The 22,074-nt window shown below is 40.2% G+C and overlaps 1 protein-coding gene across 2 annotated transcripts in view; it reads right to left on the reverse strand.

Moving 5' to 3' along the window:
* Positions 1-22,074, reverse strand: part of LOC134577572 (Golgi integral membrane protein 4-like) — a 106,871-nt gene that overhangs the window by 10,131 nt on the left and 74,666 nt on the right. For both annotated transcript variants that reach the window (XM_063436385.1, XM_063436384.1), the window contains exons 10-13: positions 21,460-21,653; positions 13,051-13,118; positions 8,615-8,764; positions 3,720-3,791 (exon numbers count right to left, since the gene is read on the reverse strand). In XM_063436385.1, the coding sequence (XP_063292455.1) occupies positions 3,720-3,791; positions 8,615-8,764; positions 13,051-13,118; positions 21,460-21,653 (484 nt within the window). The remainder of the gene's footprint in view (positions 1-3,719; positions 3,792-8,614; positions 8,765-13,050; positions 13,119-21,459; positions 21,654-22,074) is intronic.

A 22,074-nucleotide genomic window follows, 5' to 3' on the forward strand; every position in this document is an offset into this window, starting at 1 on the left:
AACAGCATTGAAAGTCATGTTTCAGTGTTTGCAGATGACACAAAACTTTGTAAAATAATACAATGTGAGCAAGATATTACTTTGCTGCAGAAGGATTTAGATAGACTGGAGGACTGGGCACTCAAATGGCAGATGAAATTTAATGTTGAAAAATGCAAAGTTATGCACTTCGGCGTAAAGAATACACAAGCAACGTATACCCTTAATGGAAGTGAATTAGGGATAACAACACACGAAAAGGACTTGGGAATTGTTATAGACAACAAACTATGCAACAATGTGCAATGTCAATCAGCAGTGGCCAAGGCCAGTAAGGTATTGTCATGCATGAAAAAGGGCATTCATTCTCGGGACGAGAATATCATTTTGCCTCTCTATAAATCACTGGTAAGACCACATATTGAATATGCTGTGCAATTTTGAGCACCTGTTCTAAAGAAGGATATCATGGCACTAGAAAAAGTGCAGAGGCGGGCTACAAAATGAATAAAAGGAATGGAACATATCAGCTATGAAGAAAGGTTAACAAATTTAAACCTATTTAGTTTAGAAAAACGTTGCCTGAGAGGGGATATGATAACATTATACAAATATATTCGGGGCCAATACAAACCATTGTGTGGAAATCTATTCACAAACCGGACTTTACATAGGACACGAGGCCATGCGTTTAGACTGGAAGAAAGAAGATTTCGTCTAAGGCAAAGGAAAGGTTTTTTTACTGTAAGAACAATCAGGATGTGGAATTCTCTGCCTGAAGAAGTGGTTTTATCAGAGTCCATACAGATGTTCAAACAGCTACTAGATGCATACTTGCAAAGACAGAATATTCAAGGATATAATCTTTCAATGTAGGGTAATAACTGCTTGATTCAAGGATAAATCTGACTGCCATTCTGGGGTCAAGAAGGAATTTTTTGTCCTAGCTTGTTGCAAAATTGTGCTTCAAACTGGGGTGTTTTTTGTTTTTTTTTTTTGCCTTTTGGATCAACAGCAAAAAACAGGTGTGAGGAAGGCTGAACTTGATGGACGCAAGTCTCTTTTCAGCTATCTAACTATGTAACTATATATTTAATGAACGGACTGCATAATTGGCAACGCGTATTGTTGTACTGTCCTTGCGTAGATTTCAATTAATTGGGAATTGCGATAGCCTCACAGTGCTTGGTGTTTTTACTGAGATTTTGCTGTCAGTCTACACATAGAGCGAACAGACAGTGCTAAATATTGGCAACATTTACTGATAAATTGTTACATCCTTAACACATATGCCAACTTATTGAGCCTGTTTGCAGACTCTGTTTCAAGGCTCTTTGTCTACTGAGGCAATTTCCCTAATTGTATATACACAGGTTCTGCTAATCTTCCACACTTTAAGGCATCTTAAACTTCACGTTTATCATTTTTCTGTAGCATAGACGTGTGCTTCACAGACACAAATTGGAGTGCAACTTTAGAATCTTCAGTTATCAAGCCTTTTTCTTTTAATTTATTCCACTTATATTTATTTTAGGTTTTCTCACTATATTTAGCTAGTGTGTGACACTCTGGGTGATTGCCAAGTTGTTTGGCAATTTTTAACATATATATATTTTTTCAATAAATTCTTTATTTTTCAATCATTTTTTCTGATTGGTATCTCTAGCCTCCATTGGTATTAATATTCACAATACCTCCCATACGTTTCCAATACCCCCATATCGGTATACTACCCATTCTTTTCTTCTTTCCATATGGCATTTATGTTCAAAACGTATAAGAGCGAATAATTCAATAAGCAACCCCATGAATAGACAGCTAGCATGCATGTGCCATTAAACCAAATACTATTTATGTGTCTTTATTATCATTTTCATATTAAAAACAAAATATTTTAAGTTACAATTTTATTTTTGGCTTACTGAATGGATGATGGAGTGGTGGCAAAGGGTTAGTGTACTTAAATACTAAAAGGGACTCCTTAGCCTGGAGGCGATTTTCCCTTTTTAATGTGGATTCCCACTTCAAATTTCCTTTCTTTGCTGCAAATATTCTTAATCTTCAGGAACCATGACGTGGGTTATAATTTTCAGTCAGTCGTTCTTCCTTACAGGTTTAATTCAGAGCACTATTCGTATTCCCTTAAACTCCTGTTAGGAGTAGTTTCATTCATGAAAACACATGAAAGAACAAATCTACTTGGCCAACAAATAAATGCACCTGGCTTAGTACCTTTTTTTTTAACGAATGATGCTACTGATGGTGCTGCACAAGCTCTCCCAGAAATGGGATGACAGGGTCATACAAATTAATTAGGCATTTACAGGGCACCTGTGTTTCATTGGCTCACAAAGGAAACCAGACATTAAAAGAGCATTGTGGTTTGAATCAAATGGCAGGCTGACCTGACAGCCTTTTCAGATAATGTGTAACCCAACTAAAAATAAAGTTCTTGAAATAATCATAGATGTTACAGTTTGTCCTTAAACAGCAGCAGATGGTAAATCAGGTAGCAATCGCAGGATAAGAAAATAATTGTCCTGGAAAACATGTTCTTAGAAGGAAATTTAATAACGAATTCAAAAACTGCTAAAATGCTGCAAGTCCTTTGAAACAATGAAAAATACTCCCCTGATGGCAGGATTATTTTATAAAAGCTACAATTACAAAAAGACGGCAAGCCTGATCGATAGCTCCACACGTTCAAAGATCACACGTGGGAATTTTGCAATTTTCAATATTAGCTTAGTGGAACAGAGTAAGCACTGGCCACAAAGAAGCACATGGTCACATCTCTTTTTATCCGCAAGAAGTGTGCCATTTCACCATGTTGGCTTTCCTTGGGAGTTTGGGGTGTAGTTCCTCTCTTCTGTATCACACCTTCTGCTTACTGAACATACCATCAAAAGTGAAATCAATACATTCAGAACAGAGAGATGAGAAAAAACTACAACCCAGAAGTTCGTGGTACTGGTTATAGTACCGATGTGCTCAGAGTGGCCACCAAGAAAAGTACTAGGGGAAAAAAGGACATGATTTAAAATTGGAACGGTGAAAACGGAGAGGTATTGTGAGATAATGCTGCTTTAACCCCTTAAGGACCAAACTTCTGGAATAAAAGGGAATCATGACATGTCACACATGTCATGTGTCCTTAAGCGGTTAAAGGGACCCTTCCCAAGTACAAAAAAAAAAAAAAAAAAAAAGTATAATATTTAGTAGATATACACCGAAATGAAAACATGCATGCATTTAACTATTCATTTTTAATTGTGGGTATATCTAAAAAGCTTTCAGTTTGCAAAGGTTACACATCACTTTTCTGAAGTTTTTCCAAGCCCTTCCCTTCTAACCCCGCCCAGACTTTCCGTGGCTGTCCAATCACAGACTTCCCAATGCAGCTCATTGAGAAGTTTTTGCAAGGCAGGTGCTCTGGGCAATTGCTGTCTCTTGAGTTTATCTCTACAGAGCTAACCAAACCAGGAAGTAACATGACCAGCTGTCTGGTTGACAGGTAGGGGGCGTAAACTATGTCAATTTATAAAAGTGCTATTACTTTAGGTGTTTCTAGTGTTTCTTTAATTAAAGGTCAATCGCTAACTGACATAGCCTTGAAAGCTAACAGAATTTAATGAACATGCATATAAGCATTCTAAATGAGAAGGTTAGATCATTCAGATAGTTCCTATATGCCATTACATAAGCAATGTTGCAAGCTCCAATATAACAAAGACTCTTACAATATCCTCCTCTTGGTCGTCTTGATAGTGTTCCTCTGCTTCTTCTTGGGACATGGCTGCAACCACTTCACCCTGCAACAAGACGAATCAAAGACAAACCTAATTTTTCTTTCATGTGTAAAGACAATATACAATGAACAAGGAAAAAAGGATAGGAGGATCAAAATAGATTTGATTAAAAAAAAATGAACGGAAAAGCGTATAACCAATAAAGATAGCAGGAACATTATATATAACACCTATCTCTCAGTAACCCTTACCCATTCATTTATTTTTATCAAATATATTTTGATCCCCCAACCCATATGGATTTTGTAATTTAAAGGACTAGAATAGTGGGTGTTTGGCTAAGTATTAGCCCAAACCTCAAACTGTGCAACACATAAAACTATTTATCATGATCATGTGTTTGTGGAAGGGGCTGTGACTGTTGCATGTGTACAGAGACGTTAATAAAGCTCTTTTAAAACTGCTACAAACTTGTTGTTCAACCAGCATGTTGTATGAAGTGATTATGCATTTATCCAAAGTCATATGATTTAATATATAGCCACACGACCTCTATTTCTGGAATAGTCTAAAATATGAATCATTTGATGAATGACACCAAAACTATTCAAGGAGAAACAGGATTATAAAAACTTCTGCTAGGCTTCCTGGAACAGAAAACAAACAAACAAAAAAACACAAACAAAACACACAAAAACCCAACAAATAAAAATAAAAATAAATCAAAGCAATTATTTATTGTTAATCTGTACAAAGACCAACAAAACTACATTTACTGCATACTTCCCAAGTGTCCCTGTTTAGGAGGGACAGTCCCTATTTTGGACACAAATCCCTCTGTCCCTCATTCTATCCTAATGTCCTGCCCCGCTTTTCTAGAAGCTCGTTGGTGTGTGTAAGTGTATAACAGAGTCTCACAGTAGTAATACTCACAGGTTTTAAACTACAATAATTGTGTTTACAAATCAGTCTGTGTAAATAAAATACACGGTTCTTGCTGTATAACATGCATTCATGTTATTTGGCGCATGCTATACACCAAACGTGAATTGTGTGATTTAAGAGTGACTCAAGTAAGAGTTAAAATACATTGTTTTGAAATAAATTTGACAGAAAAAAAAATAATAATAAATAAATAAAAAGTTTGCTCATCTAAAAATCTTACACTGACTGCAAACCCAAGGCTTTGCAGCTTCTTTCTTTGGTAAGCGCTCACTCAACCAGGAAGTGGATTTGTCATTCTTGATATGTTCCTGAGGTAATGATGTGTATCAGGCCCCCACAACACAGTCCTGATTGTGGTGGGACAGACCTGATTTCGAAGTTCTGTCCTACTGTCCCGATTTTTTGCATTAGGGGACATCAGGGAACGGTGATTGGGCAGCAAAGCACAAGTGCGTCTTTATAGACTCTCTGCAAGTCCCTGCAGGCTGGGGGTCAGCAAGATTAGCTCCTATAGTCTTTTTTTTTTTTTGTCAATCTTTCTTTTATTAAAGGCATGTAAGATGGGGTACAGAAGAGAAATTGGAGGAAACGTTTGAGTGAATTACAGTATAGGGTTGATACATATATATGCAAAAATTAGATTACATTTCCAGAGTTGCGATGCCTCATTTTTTAAATTTTTTGTCGTTAAACTTTCGTTGAAAACACAAGCTATGGACCATAAGATCCGGTAGGTAGGTAGATAGTAAGCTAACCGTTTAAAGAAACACAAGAGTAAAAAAAAAAACGAGTAAGGTATTAGGCAAACGCATTAGTTTAAGTAAGATTAAATGGGAACAGGCGATCTGAACCCATGCCTACTGAGTGTTGCAGAGGATTATAAAGCATAAACGTGCAATATAAAATATTCCTGCTGGGTCTGGGTAAGGAGCTTTGTTTTAGCATGAAAATAACTAAGAATAAACAGGCTATGGGACATCTGCCGTTTGCAATAAACTCGCCAGGTTACATGTATACATAGTAAAAATATTCACGCTTGGTGGTATGGTTAGATGCGCAGCTCTGTAAGTTATGGCAGATTAGTATCTCGCTGTATTAAGTACGTCTGTCGCATTAAGTCTCGCTGGTATGTGGATGCTTGTTTGTGTGTAGCTAAATAATTAAACAAAGGCTATGCTGGCTGACTATTTGAGAGTAAGCTTTAGGAATAGAACCAACTAGCAATTTGCATGTGTGACCTATTATTAAAGAGTAAGCTTGAGAACAAATCATACATAAGGGAAATAGTGATACTGCATAAAAACCGATATTATAAACAAGTATAGTGGAGTCTCTGGCTTAGTAGGGACTTTACTGATTAATGATCTGTGTCCAGTCAGCCAATTCCCAAGTATGGGAAACAGAAACCTTGAAAGTGGGGGTTCAGTAAGGCGGTCATAACTTCCCAGGGTGTGGGTCCCTCTCCGGCTTGTTGTAGATCAGAGTGCATGAGTATGCAGGGGTACTTCAGGTTCTGGGACCCAGGTGAGAGTCGGCAGGTTGGATCAGAGACCGTGAGCAGGGCCCTCCACGACACCCTCGGCTTGTTGCTAGGTTCAGGCTTGGACTGTGATCTCTGTGACCACCGTGTTGCTGTTATTGCAGGTGAGTTCCGCCGCTTGCGTCTCCGCCGTTTTGGGGCCCGCACTGCCGGTTCTATTGTGGGTGCCCGGTGGAGCTTTGATGCCCGGGGACTGTGTGGAGGACCCAGCGGGTGTCTCCGCCGGTGTCGGGCCTTAGACATCCCCAGTGGCCTCTTCCTCGTTTGTGGCACTGGCCGGCTGTCAGTGAGGTGGGTCGCAGTGCGGTTGGGTAGTCGCTGGTTCCTCTCTGAGACGACGGCACTGAGTAGTGGGGCAGGTATGTGTAGCCTGCGCTCCAGCTCCCTCCAGAACCTTTCAAAGTGTTTGTCAAGCCTTGCTTGTATGTCGTCTGCCTCTTTGATGGGACGCTCGGTATCTGTAGCGTCGGCCATCTTTGCTGAAGCCTCGTGCTCATTTTCTTCCCTCAAGGCACTCTGTGGCCCCTCAGCTCGCCCGGGGTAGCCTCTGCTGGACGGACCGGGATCTCCCCCACCGGTCCATAGGGGGGGGTGACGGGGCTTGCTTGTGCTATGTGCTTTGTTGGGATGCCTCCAGGTCGGGAGAGCGGCCGTCTCACCCGCCCGTTGCATGTTAGGCCTCACTATCGGTCCCGGTGTCAGCGGGCCTCTAGCGGGCCTCTCATCTTCCCCATGCCCTTCCACTGTTGCAGGGTGTTTGCTGTCGTGCGGTGTCGCTTTTTTCCTCCGCAGATGCAGCTTTCCGTCGCTTATCAGCTCCTATAGTCTTTTAGCATGCGAGTTCGCCTATTACAGGCATCACCAGGGACACGATCTGCATCACGATCTGCCCCCTCTCGGACACGGATACCCCTCCTGATTTTTATTTTCCCAAAACTGGAAAGTTAAAACATTTTGAAAAAAAGAGTATAACTTGGTGAAACATTAATCTCTTTTAAAACTATTCTAGACCCTCCTGGAAGTTTTTTTAAGAAGATTTTAGCAAGAGGTGGGGATTATCCCACCTATGTGATTGGGATTGAGCAAAAAACCTTTTTTGCTCCTTTTTTGTGAGTACCTCTTATTTTATTTATTTTTAAGTTTGATTTATACCAGTGAGCACTATTTACAATTTTATTTTTTTGCATACAAATTTACAATGGTGACCCACTGCTTTCAAGTTTGGAGATACTCACAGTTTCTACTGCGATCAGATCCAGATTCAACATCTGCGAAGGCCCTACAGGACCACCACATCCAAAGGCGTGGATTGTACCGCCCAGGCACTACCATCTAGAGCTGATCTATATAAGTGTGTTTTTATAGTCCTTTCACCAAATGTCAGAAAATACTAAGTTTTTCATTTTGGTTCTTTTCTCTCCACATATCCACTGACCATCTCCTGGATTTGAGACCATCTGCAAGGAGCTGCTCCCTCACTTCCATACTGAACTGGAAGGTATGATCTAGATCAGCAGCTGGAGCATTGCTGGCACGGGTGCCACGCCGCAGTTGCCTGCACTGGTGCGGTCTTGTGGCAGTAGCTGCTGGGATCTGTACGCAAGCTGGGAACCTGGATGTGATATTCTCAGTCCCAACACCAGTGCCAAGTTAATCCCAGCGGCAAAAATGCTGAACCCCAGGGATGAGGTTCCATTCCAGCTCTCCCTTTCAAGGTAAGAACAGCGGGGCTGGGGGAGGGCTGGGTCAGGGTGTGAAAAAAAAAAGATAGAATAGAAATGAAGTGTGTATTTATGAATGTGTGTGTCTAGGAGTCTGTGAGCATATATTAACGTGTATTAGTGTGCTAGTATGTGTATGGGTCTGTGTGTATGTTAGCATGTGTAATGTAACTATAAATAAAAGGGTTGGGAGTTGCAGAAAGAAAAAAAAAATATATTGTTTGACAGTTCAGTTGGGGGAAGGGTGCCAAAATACATTTCCACCCTGGTTGGCAAATAACCTAGGTACGCCTCTGAACACGCACTCTAGTCCAGCTCGCCTGCAACTTACATTGGCTCCATGGCTGTCACTCAGAATTATTCGTCACTTTTATAAACTGGCAAAAAAAAGAAGAAAAAAAAAGGGCGATGTGTGTCTGGAGTGTTCATATAGGAGTTTTTTTTCTTTGTACTTTATAGTGTCCCAGTTTTGTTTTATTTGTTTCTCATTTCAGAATAAAGTACACTATTCAATGGACATGGCGATCGCTCGGATAATCCACTTTTCCCCATGAGGGACGCCGAGTTGTTTTGTTCTGCCTGAGAGACGTCATCAAATCTCCCCCATGTTTATCCAATAAGAAGTGCTGTACTATAGGACAATCCAGATTCGGGTGAAATGTGGGATGCAGGATATGTACCTCATTTTTTTTTCCAGATATTTGTGGATTCGTTTTCTTTAAACCTTCTGTTTTCTCCTCAAAATCTCTCTCGTCTATCTGGGCCTCCTCAAATTCGTCTTCACCCTGATTATTGGGATCTTTGGCAGGATCTGCACCGTCCTGTGGGATCTGAAGTTGAAAGAGAGGTTTGTATTTGTAGATTATTATTGGCATTTATATAGTGCCAGCTTAATCCGCAGCACATTACAATTTTAAAAAGGGGGATTTAACAACAAATGAGACAAATGATTACACATGCTGACACGAACAAGATGTTAACGAGGACCTTATGTGAGTGAGTTTACAATCTATGGCCTTGATTTTATAACCTTGAAACTGATTCAATACTGTAAGAAAAATGTATCAAATGATTTATCTAAGGAAGGCACCATTAAAGTATACAGGATTTTGTATAGATAAATCATTTAGAAAGTGTGTCTAACAGTTTTAAATCATTTGAAAAGTTTATTAAATCGAGGCCCATTTCTCAGTTTTGCTAAATCTAAGTCAGGTTCATATTTTTTATTTTATACTTTTTTTAGTTGCATCAGTTATTTCTGGTAAAGTCATAAAACCTCACAAACAAGGGCTCTACAACAGGAATGGTTGAAAGTTAGCTATTTAGCTGTTGGGCAAAAATCACAGGGTTTTAGCCCTAGAAAATATATGCTCTAAAGTAGGACCAGAACTTGTGGCTGATAGGGTGAGGTTAATTTTTTAACGGTATGTCAAAAAAAAACAAAAAAAACTTTGATGCTCAATTTGATAGATTTTGGCACCTATGGGCACAGATGAGGTTTGGTCACATTACCATGCAATCAGTAGCAGACCATATTTAAAATATGTGTAGGACAAGATATCTTTTCAGGTAAATAACGTGATTTATTCTGTACATAGTGCTAGTATGAAATTTAGAAAACTTGTAATTTTTTGGGGTGGAGGGGTCTGTGCCGCAAGAGGCACATGCAAAGAATTCTGGGATCATTCGACTCACTGTACTCACGTCCAAGTACACCTGCACACGGGTACTTTATACTCCTACCAACTGCAAAAATTATAAACACGAATCTTCAACATTTAATAAAACATTTTCTATAGATTTGCCAGCACAACCATTTGTGTGTGTCTGTCTGCGGAGTAACAAGTTGTCTGCAAACATAAGACTTAAAGGAATAGGAGCCCAATATATGAATACATTTGAATAATTACAACTAATACAAGGATATTAAAGGGACTCTATAGTCACCATATAAAAGCAAGAAAGACAGGTCCCCCAGCCTTCCTTCTTGCTTTTATATGAACTTTCATTCATTAAAAAAAAAAAAATCGGTGTTTTTATATTAAAAACTTACCTCCGTTCCAGCGCCGAGCTCCCCGCTAGGCCGCGCCCCCTTTTTCGTCAAAATGACGAAATCGCGGGGCCCAATGGGACGGCTTCGCGCTGGACCAATCGCGTTCTTCATAGAGCGGCATTGAATGCCGCCCTATGAAGAACCTGAGCGCTTTACCGCGCATGTGCGCGGAATGCGCGTTCGCGAGCTGAGCTCTCTGACTGACAGCTCAGCTCGCTTTCTAAAATTATCAATAATAATTTAGGGCCCCCACCCGCCCTGTGCGGCGGGTGGGGGCCCTAAAATTATAAATGAGGGGGGGACCTACTGTCCCCCCCCCGGCCCCCACCCCTGTGCGGCGGGTGGGGGCCCTAAAATTATCAATGAGGGGGGGACCTACTGTCCCCCCCCGGCCCCCACCCCTGAGCGGCGGGTGGGGGCCCTACAATTATCAATAAGGGGGGGGACCTACTGTCCCCCCCCGGCCCCCACCCCTGAGCGGCGGGTGGGGGCCCTAAAATTATCAATAAGGGGGGGGGACCTATTGTCCCCCCCCGGCCCCCACCCCTGAGCGGTGGGTGGGGGCCCTAAATACAAAGGGGGGGGGGGGACCCTAGTTAACCCTCCCCCCCCCCAAAAAAAATATCTCCCTACCTACCCCCCTCACCCTAAAAATAATGAGGGGGGACCATTAACTAAAAACCTGTAAAAAAAATGAGATAAAATCAACTTACCATTCGATGTTTTCTTTCTTCTAAAATCTTCTTTCTTCAGCCCCAAAAAAGGCCAAATAAAAATCCATAATAACCGACGCAATTAAAAAAAAAAAAAAAAAAAAACGAGCGCAAAAAATAATAATCCATCTTCACCCATGGAGGGCTCCGCGCAGACTGAGCTCCGCAGGGCGGGGGAAGGCTTATAAAGCCTTGCCCCGCCCTGCAATTAGGCTAAGAACACTCTGATTGGTGGGTTTAAGCCAATCAGAGTGCTCTTTGTCATTTTACAAGCGTGGGAAAGTTCTTTGGAATTTTCCCACGCTTGTAAAATGACACAGAGCACTGTGATTGGATGGATTTCAAGCCATCCAATCACAGTGCTCTGTGTCATTTTACAAGCGTGGGAAAGTTCTTTGGAATTTTCCCACGCTTGTAAAATGACACAGAGCAATGTGATTGGATGGCTTGAAATCCATCCAATCACAGTGCTCTGTGTCATTTTACAAGCGTGGGAAAATTCCAAAGAACTTTCCCACGCTTGTAAAATGACAAAGAGCACTGTGATTGGATGGATTTCAAGCCATCCAATCACATTGCTCTGTGTCATTTTACAAGCGTGGGAAAATTCCAAAGAACTTTCCCACGCTTGTAAAATGACAAAGAGCACTCTGATTGGCTTAAACCCACCAATCAGAGTGTTCTTAGCCTAATTGCAGGGCGGGGCAAGGCTTTATAAGCCTTCCCCCGCCCTGCGGAGCTCAGTCTGCGCGGAGCCCTCCATGGGTGAAGATGGATTATTTTTTTTGCGCTCGGGTTTTTTTTTTTTTTTTTTTTATTGCGTCGGTTATTATGGATTTTTATTTGGCCTTTTTTGGGGCTGAAGAAAGAAGATTTTAGAAGAAAGAAAACATCAAATGGTAAGTTGATTTTATCTCATTTTTTTTACAGGTTTTTAGTTAATGGTCCCCCCTCATTATTTTTAGGGTGAGGGGGGTAGGTAGGGAGATAAGTTTTTTTTTTTGTGGGGGGGGGGGGGGGGTTAACTAGGGTCCCCACCCCCTTTGTATTTAGGGCCCCCACCCGCCGCACAGGGGTGGGGGCCGGGGGGGGACAGTAGGTCCCCCCCCTATTGTGAATTTTAGGGCCCCCACCCACCGCTCAGGGGTGGGGGCCGGGGGGGGGGGCAGTAGGTCCCCCCCCTTATTGTGAATTTTAGGGCCCCCACCCGCCGCACAGGGGTGGGGGCCGGGGGGGGACAGTAGGTCCCCCCCTTATTGTGAATTTTAGGGCCCCCACCCGCCGCACAGGGGTGGGGGCCGGGGGGGGACAGTAGGTCCCCCCCCTATTGTGAATTTTAGGGCCCCCACCCACCGCTCAGGGGTGGGGGCCGGGGGGGGGGGCAGTAGGTCCCCCCCCTTATTGTGAATTTTAGGGCCCCCACCCGCCGCACAGGGGTGGGGGCCGGGGGGGGGACAGTAGGTCCCCCCCTTATTGTGAATTTTAGGGCCCCCACCCGCCGCACAGGGGTGGGGGCCGGGGGGGGGGCCAGTATGTCCCCCCCTTATTTTTTATTTTAAGGCCCCCACCCACCGCACAGGGGTGGGGGCCGGGGGGGGACAATAGGTCCCCCCTTATTGATAATTTTAGTGCCCCCACCGGCCGCACAGGGGTGGGGGCCGGGGGGGCAGTATGTGCCACCCTTATTTTTAGGGCCCCCACTCACCGCTCAGGGGTGGGGGCCGGGGGGAGGAGAGTAGGTCCGTCCCCCCCCCCCTTCAACCACTATTGTGGCCAGACAGCATCCCTGTGGGTTCGGGCTTCAGCTGTCAGCTGAAGCCACGCCCACAGCAGTGCTGACAGGCTGTCAGCACACAAAGCGCGTTCACAGTGCTTTGTGTGCTGATAGCCCGTCTGATGCATTCACCCAGAATGCATCGGACGAGAGGCCTTTTTAGGGCCTCTGAACTCGGAAGTCCCTCTGGTGGCCGTCTGATTGACTGCAACAAGAGGTGTTCCAAGCTTCCAATGTAAACACTGCATTTTCTCAGAAAATACAGTGCTTACAAGAAAAAGGCTCCGGGTAGCTGTAGCACTCACCTAAACAACCTCATTAAGCTGAAGTTGTTCAGGTGACTATAGTGTCCCTTTAAGAAAACATAAATAAAATGAGAACAAGACTGAAATATTATTCCAAGAGCAGAAATTGAAAAATATGCATTGGATGAGGTCAACATGATTTTATGCCCGATGTGTGTTTGTATAGGTCATGTATCAGCTGCATGATCTCAATGATCTGAGAATTAACAGCGCACAGTCGCTGAACGCGAAGAGACAGCGGGAGCTGCATTGTAATGGGATACATACTTACCAATGGTTCCTGCAATACGTGCTGCTTTGGAGACTGCAGGTTTTCTTTCCCGTCAATCATCCCGGCATCTGGAAAATGATTAAATTATTAATTTAGCCTTACTCATCGGGAGGTTGACACGTAGCCCATGTGTCTACAGCAGTGTTCTGTAAATCAAGACATGAAAAATCACTCATGCATTCAATAAATTCATTAACTCAATCACTGCCGGGGCCTGGAAATTAAAGACCGCAAATGGGTCAATAGTTGGGGGGGACAGGGGACATTTCCAAACACATAATCAAATATAAATAGCATATGACATCAGTGAAGGAGCACCTGCAGCTCTCATGGTAGTTAATCCTGATTGAGATACTACAAAGATAAGGTTCTACAGTAGTTTGAGCAGGAAGTTCCAAAAAGTTAGACCCTCAGCTGTTTGCAAAAGCATAATGAGTTTTAAATTATTGCAGGTCTTCGTTTTTGGACACCAGGGAGTTAGAGGGATGCAGGTTTTCCAAATTGTCATAGAGAAAGGAAAAAAAAAAAAAAAAGAGAGAGAGAAATAAAAACACATTGTATTGAGAGAACATTTAACTAGGACACAAATACAAGAGATTTGATTTAAAAATAAAGACACATTTCAAGCTTCCCCCCCTTTTTTATTTTTTTTTAAAGCCAGTAGTCATAATTCACACGAAACAATTTAAATGAAGGGATCAGGCCTTCATAAATTTAATCATTTACACAGATTTTACTTACAAGGGACTTTGTTATATAATTCGTTTTAACACTTGCGGGAATGGGGATATGCACCAGAAATGGGAACCTTAAATTAAAACATCCCATTTGTAAAGAAAATGTGATGTTAATTTTTTTTCAAACAATTGTCTAATTTTTGACAATTTCATAGACATTTTTAGCGCAAGTCCCCTCCCTTGCTAGTATATGCAGAACCACTATTTATTATTCACGCCAAACAGTGTGCTTAGCAATTTTGTTTCTAAAACAATTGATTGTGATTGAGAGACTACAGACGCCATTACTGATATCCGAAGATCAACACAAGATTGACCCCAAGGTATGTTCAACTTACATTAATGAAACGAACACGTGTCCTCTTCTTTCACTCTTCTATACCAATCAAATAAAACGGCATGTATTTAATCAGCAAACCTGGCTAAATAAAGTTTTTAGAGGTATTGATCATGCATCTCTTGACTCCAACAACTCACAAGATATACAACTTCCCGTCACAGCTTGGAACATATGGACTGTATTCACAAATCTCAGCTGACGTGCAGAGCCATTAAATCCTTTTAAGTAAAATTGTGATGTGTCCTGGGCACAATGTGACTTTCAACACCACAGCCAATCAAAAGGAGGGAGCAAATACCCATAAACTGAGCAAAGGAAGTGAGAAGTATATTTACCCACCTACCTCCACCCATTTAGGTCTACCCTTCCCCTGGCTATTTTGACACCTGGCCAGGTACTGTCTTACATATGAGGATTTCAGGGATAAAAGCTAAAAGTGTGCTGGATTCATTTAAAAAACAAAACAAAAAAAACAAAAAAACATTTTTTTTAAATAACGTGTGAAACATGTCATGCAATATATGTGATATAGAGACACACACACACAAATTCTAGAAGTGACTCATATGCCTAGATATGTGCAATCTTCATAGCGTAGGATGCACGTAATACCTGAACAAAAGGGAACAATCTCACGTCACCCCACACACACACAGCTGTGGGCTCTGCTACTAAAGAGGCGTGTGGAAGGATTGGTCTGAGAGGTTGGCAAAATAAGAATTTTTTTTTACAACGAAAAAAAAAAATAACATGTTTATTACGTGGGTAGTGTAAACCTTTTTTTTTTTTTTAAATGAACATTTTGCTTATTTAATGCTTCTATATAACAAAAAGAGTTACAAAATCAAAGCACAATACAAGAGCAGAAACCATATTCTCTATCAAACATGAAATCTCAAGCGTCACTTGTATAGAAAAAAAATATATATATATATATATATATATATATATATATATATATATATATATATATATATATATATATATATAATCTGCAGTTTTTCCCGAAGTGTCTGACAAGACAGGACATGCCAGTAATTCTACAATAACCTTTATTAAGGAATCACTGGCAGCCGCCCTGCACTTCATTGAATCCCTCCTATAGATTTTCACCACGCTAAAGCAAAGCATACTGGTTGAATCTAATCAACCTTTCGCACTACAGTTGCTGCTGACTATTATCGACTTCTCTTGAGTCACAGTTTGCAGCAGCCGTAGCCCTGTCGATTGAATGTGATTGCTTCAGGTTCTATTACTTGTCTGTACAGATGTACTTCCTGAACCAGCCCTATCGAAGTCGTCCCTCAGCAGCCATCGGAACGGTCAATATTAAAAGGGCTTCTCAAGACACGGACGGTGATTGTTCTGCTGTAGAACAATATCACTTGATATAAAGCACAGCTGTCATGTAAAGAATGACAGGTTACATGTACATTACACTGGTGAATGCATAGGTTTGATTTTAAATACATTTTGAAGATTCATGTAATAATAGTAAATATCAACATACGTGTAAATCGGTATGCCAGTCGTGCTGTATGTATGTGCACCTCCTATGCATGTTTATCCAATTACAATTACCAGTGTGCATCACACAAATTTTTAAAGATACGCAGAAGCTGGTTTGCTTCTGCCTGATTGAGACATAGCTATGAACTGACAAGAGAATTGCAAATGATGATATTAAAATAGGGTAATGGTGATTTATTAAATGATATATTTCTCTAAAAGTATGGATTTGCTTATACTCTTGGTATCTCAATGTATAAGTCAAGGGTGTCCAGCCCTGGTTTACTCGAATTTTTTTTTCTCGATAATTTGCCCATGAGTCCTCGAATATGCAGTAGTCCACCTGTAGGGGTGGGTACAGGCATCAATGCCCGTTGGTATAGCTTGTTCTTTGTATTCTACATAAATATAGAGAGCACAGTTTTATTTAAACCACAGTCTTGACCTTTAACTGAACCTCCTTCTTAAAAATCCATAGAACACCACATCAGCATTAAGCAGTTAAAATGCAAATGTCTGGTAAAAGAATCAGATAATGTCGTCGATGAGTACAGTTTTGAATAACAACAAGGACGAACAAGGAATATCAATGCTGAATACCATTCATCTGTATTCAGGTTTCATCTTTAATTTAAAAAGGTTACAAAAATATTAATTTAAAAAAAAAAAAAAAAAGACAAATAATAATCACATTTGATTTTTTTTTTTTTACTTCATACCGAAGATTGTGCAATAGTAAAAATGTTCAAGTTAGAGTGATAATGTTTCAAAGAATTCTCAGGGTTGTCATTTGATGACTAGGATATGTACTTCAAGGTGACCATGGACATTCAGTCCCTGTGGTCCAGATGGCAATCAGACATCTCATGTTATTACCAAAACAAAACACACAAAAAAAACACAAAGCGGTAAAGAAGGTCATGTTTAACAACATTCTTGCCAATGCTTCCACAGCAGCCAATAGGAAGCCAAGCATCACAGTTAAAGGAAAAGACACAAAAAGTAGAGGAGGTTAAAGAACCTCAATGGCAACTCTGTATATAGGTTGTTAACCCAGAGTTAAGAGGGTTTCTCCAATATATAAATGTACATTTACAAACTAAAATAATAAACGAATAATTATAAATACACATCACAGTTAAATTAGTATATATATATATATTTATATTTGACCCCTTGGGTGTAGTGCCTGGACGCCCTGCCGCACACATTAACCAATGACAGTCTCCATAATTGTTCTTTGTGCACACGAGTTTTGAGTAACCACATCCAAGGGCCTAAATCAGCTTTTTATCCCCACAATAAAACAAAAATTTGAAAATAAATAGTTGTGCTTTTGTTTATATCCCTTTTTTCCCCCAGGCTTTAAAATCCACTCTCTGGCTACTGATAGCAGCAATTTTTAAATTAATATTAAAAAAAATATATATTGAAAAAAAAAATTACAAAATGGACATCTAAAAATATATATATAACCATTTGCTTGATCACTTCATTTTTTTAAATAAATAAAATATTAAAATATATGCTTTAGAGCTGTACTGGGTAATTTCTATTTCTATTATTCATTACCATTCTTCACATTTTCACTGTGTTCTCAATTGATTGCTATAGTTCAAAAACATTTGTATTTACTTAGCCGTACATAGTTATTTGATATTGCTCATGATTCACGTACGGAGCATTCCAATTTGGTCAGTATCACCGATACATTACACTGCAGCAATGAAGTACACTACTACCTTGGGTTTACAGTCCAGAATCCTGCTCCATTTGTTGTGAAAACCTACTCAAAGAAAGGTGGGGCCGAAAGATATATTTACAGTAGCCCGAAAGGTTTGAAAATACAGTTATAACCCAGTTGCCCCAAGGGATACGATCAGTTGGAAAGGATAGCGAAACAATTGCGCAAAAGACAAGGTAGAACTTTTATGAGAATTTCGAAGTCGTAGACTTAAAGATTTTGAATTGAATATGCTCTCACACAAGAACCAGGTCAACCAATTGGAACAGAGTGATTTGATCAAAGATTTGACTTAATGGACAATCAGCAGAATGAGAAAAATGTACGCGATCTGAAAGGTTGAAAATCAAATTTCATTAGAATCTGGAGAGATGATTCCATAAGAAGAATAAAAAGTAGAGAGATATTTTCAAAGGAGAAAGAACAGGCGTATCTATACAAATGGAGAAAAGGACTTGATCTCAAATGAAAAAACAAATTGTCGTCTTAGATCATCCACGTTTCCAGAATACGTTACAGACATAGTTGAATTATTCGCCATCCAACAGAGTTAAGTGCAGTCCAGTCTTCTGGTAAACCACCTTCTTCCCAGACAGACGTCATATTTCCAAAACACTCTTCATTTAGGGGCAATACTAAAATCTGAGAATGTTGATGCATCTTATTTGTATCCTGAAAGGAGATTCTTCCACCTCCACAGAGAGAATGGCTGAACACCGACGTCATTTATTTTTCAATTCATTGGTATAAAAGAATCTACATACAGAAAATGAGAATGTACAGGAAGTATATTTATATATAAAAAAAGGATTATAAAGCAAGATATAATTAAATTAGGAATTATATAATTTATGCAATGTTTTTCTTGATTACTCTTTGTTACATTAGGGCTTATTCTCAACATTCAGTAGTAATTTTTTTTTTTTAAATATGTCGTTATGATTCAAATATATAGGTTTCAAAATTTGGCAATCCGCCAATAGATTCCTAAGGACCATTATCATTTACCATGTAAAAGTTACTAAACTTCTAATGTTTTATGAACAGTTGCAGTTATTTTGTTATTTTTAGCATCCATATAGTTTTTACACTTTTGTCCTGGGGTTTTGGCTTGTATAATGGACGCTGGTTTAAAATGGTTCTCTGATAGGGGGTAAACGGTCTTACTGAGTGACATTTTCTCTCTAATGTCTGTACTTTTGTAGTTCTCAGAAGCCAAACCACGAAAAGCTTTTTTCTCAGAAAAGAAACTAATTTTACCAATAACTGCCTATACTTATCTCTAACTTATTGTGATTATGTGAGAGTCTCTTGGCACCATCCCAAAGTAACTGGTCAAATCAGTTTCAGATGGTTTGACAATTCCCTAGGTCTCCCAGGAGTCACCAGTCCTGCCTCCTTTGCGGATATCGTTAACAAGGACAATGCAAGAGCAGTTGGAGCAGCAGAAAAAGCTAGACTAGGCCAAGTTAAAAAAGCACCAACTTAAGTGCACACCAACACTTTATACAGAGAACCTGTATCTTTGACTTCAGACATAACCTAAAGAATCTACTCATTCTCATATACAAGAGACAGGATTTGCCAGAATCTGCTATCAGGAAGAAAGAACCTTGAGAGATGGACAAGTAGGAAGGGTTCTCCTTAGTACCTAGATGGAACCAGCAGACATAGGGAACAAGACAGATACCGTGTTACGTAAGAATAGCATGAGTCTTTCAATGTATGGTTACCACAGCTGCCTGGATGCCACAAACCATCTTCTGGAGAACGTCCTTTAGAAAATATTTGGTACTACACATTTCTTCTAATAGTAAAACTATATAATCAAACTAGAGATGAAATTCTCAAAATGTTGCAGGTTTTGGAATGATCTTTGATAACTTTTAGAAGTATAATATTTTATAGGCAGACAGCTAGCTGCTGCGGGCAACAGTCGACGATCAAGTCAAATGCTGGAGGCACTAGACGACAATCAAGCCAAGTGCCCCAGGCACCATTCAACAATCAAGAGAACGACAATTATAGCGAACTCTGTGAATGTATGCAAGAGATGAAAATTTGACTTATACTCTCTGCAGTGCCAAGTAGTGTCAAAACTGAGGGTTCAGAATTACTAAAGCAGAAGGGATATGACTGCCAAAAGAGAAGACCAACTTAAAATTCCTGTTCTGCTTGCTCGAGCAGTAACAGGTGAGGTAATACATTTTTAATGCTACATTTCACTTTAGGATTTGATTTGACCGGTTTAGTTTAGTACACAAGTGGAAAGAAAGTGAAGAAAGATGTGCAAAGACCTTTGCAACCATTGTTTTCGATCTTAAATCAAACTTTATAAATGTTAAAGTACAGAAGAACATAAACCTAAACAGATATTTTAGGGGAGATCTCACAGTCCCCAAATACATCTGGCATTCTAAAATCCTGAGCTTGGGCTGGACTCTAAATAACTGGCAACAAACATATTGTGTGTGAGTTCCCGGTGACACCTAAATAGCTAGGGCAGTTGTTCACGATAACCTTTTTCTGCAGGCTAGGATTTTTATTTATTCTTCCTACCGTTGTGTCTGCACATATGAAAGATTCTATTGACTGATTCAGTATAAGGAGAGAACTCAAGGTGATATTCATTTCTATTAATGACAGCTACATTGTTTCATTAGGAGACTATAACCACTCCATTCTGAATGTATGCTACATGTAAACACAGTATTTAAAGGAACACTATAGGGTCAGGAACACAAACATGTATTCCTTCCCCCATAGTGTTAAAACCACCATCTGGCCCCCCTGAACTCCTCATGCCTCCCTAAATATAGCAACATCTTACTGTATTAATGCCTGAAGCTGTAGCTCTGCATGCTGTTTAACTCAAAATAGCAAGCTGTCTGCTGACATCATCAGAAGTGGTGGCCTGATCCAATCACAGTGCTTCCCCATAGGATTGGCTGAGACTGACAAAAAGGCAGAACAGGGGCAGAGCCAGCATGATTCAAACACAGCCCTGGGCAATCAGCATCTGCTCATAGAGATGAATTGAATCAATGAATCTCTATGAGGAAAGTTCCGTGTCTGCATGCAGAGGGAGGAGATACTGAATGTTTGGATGCATTTTAGGCAGCCATGACCCAGGAAGGATCTGTAACAGCTATCCAAGGAGTGGCCAGTGAAGTTATCACTAGGCTGTAATGTAAACACTGCATTTTCTCTGAAAAGACTGTGTTAACAGCAAAAAGCCTGAAGGTTGTGATTCTACTCACCAGAACAAATTCAATAAGCTGTAGTTGTTCTGGTGACTATAGTGTCCTTTTAAGTTCCCACATTACCAGCCCAGGACCAATGTGAGTAGTGATATTAAAATAGAAATCTTTCCCCGCTGATTTTAGATACTTGTTTAGAGGTTTGTTTTCACCATAATATTTGTGAGGAATCTTTTCTATTCAATAAAATGTATTTTGTGAAAAATATATAATCTGGAACTTTGCACCACTTTCCTTTCCCCTTTTCTGTTGTCCACTCACAATGATATATTACAGTAAAGAAACTTTTTGAGCACCCTTGATCAAGTTTATTTCTATACCTGATAGACTGCCTTTTGCCTTCCTGATAGTAGTGGAGTTCACCGTACCCGTCTGCTGGTTGGTTCTGCAACCACAGACAGTTAGGGTTGGAAGTGGTTGGATTTTTGCTGATATAATCCCTAACCGAGGCAAATTACCTGGCTATGGCTCTTCAATTTCAATAGTGCTCAGGTCTCCAGGATTGACAGCTCGGTGAAAGGCAGACAGAGAGTACAACCTCGGAATTCTAGGTCTACGGAGGTACCCATGCAATGAATTCACTATTAAGGATTTGTAGAATAATGGAATGCTATTTGTAACTTTTAAATAACATTTTAAAAATATAAACATGGTCAAACAGCAAAACATGGCTCTCCGTGGACTCCTGAGAATCCAGTCTGAGAAACTCTAAAATTTGCAAAAGAATTTTAACAGCTGCCTGGATGCAGTTACTCAAATGTAAATACATTGAGCAGTCTTTCCTTTTCAGAAAATGTACACTAGGTCAATAATTCTTACCCCTTTCCATCTCTTCCCTTGCTTCATTCTTCGGCTTTGCTGGACGTCCACCTCTTCCGTCCAGGTTGATAGAAGGATGCCGTACTTCTTTCATATCCATTATGTGGCCATGGTTTTCATCCTCCCCACCTATTTTCTCATCAATATCCTCTTCATTTTTTCTCTCATTTACCTTTTTAACTATGTCTTGCCAGCTACAGAAAAGAAAAAAGGGAAATTGGTGTAAACCGTAAGACTGTCATACCGACAATTATGCTCTGAATATACACTCAAACATCTTGTTTTCTCAGTACTTATTTAAATTGAAAATAAATCAGGGATTTGCAATAATGCTGGCATAGGTTCAAATTCCTCTCACTTTCTGCCAAACACCTCCCGCCTCTGTTAATAGTATATTAACAAATGTTGATGTGACAATATTGACAACCCATAGGAGGCTCCTGGAGGACAATACTAAGCAGGTAATCTCTACCAATATGCACCTGGGTTTAATATAGCATTGTGTTGTTACGGGTTATTTTTAAAATAAAGTTACATTTGTTTCTTTATTAGATCAGCCCACTAGGTCATATTTATTTTGTATTTAAAAAAATAAATTAAAAATAAATAAAGATT

Source organism: Pelobates fuscus, chromosome 11 (assembly GCF_036172605.1).
Source record: "Pelobates fuscus isolate aPelFus1 chromosome 11, aPelFus1.pri, whole genome shotgun sequence".
Taxonomy (NCBI): Eukaryota; Metazoa; Chordata; class Amphibia; order Anura; family Pelobatidae; genus Pelobates; species Pelobates fuscus.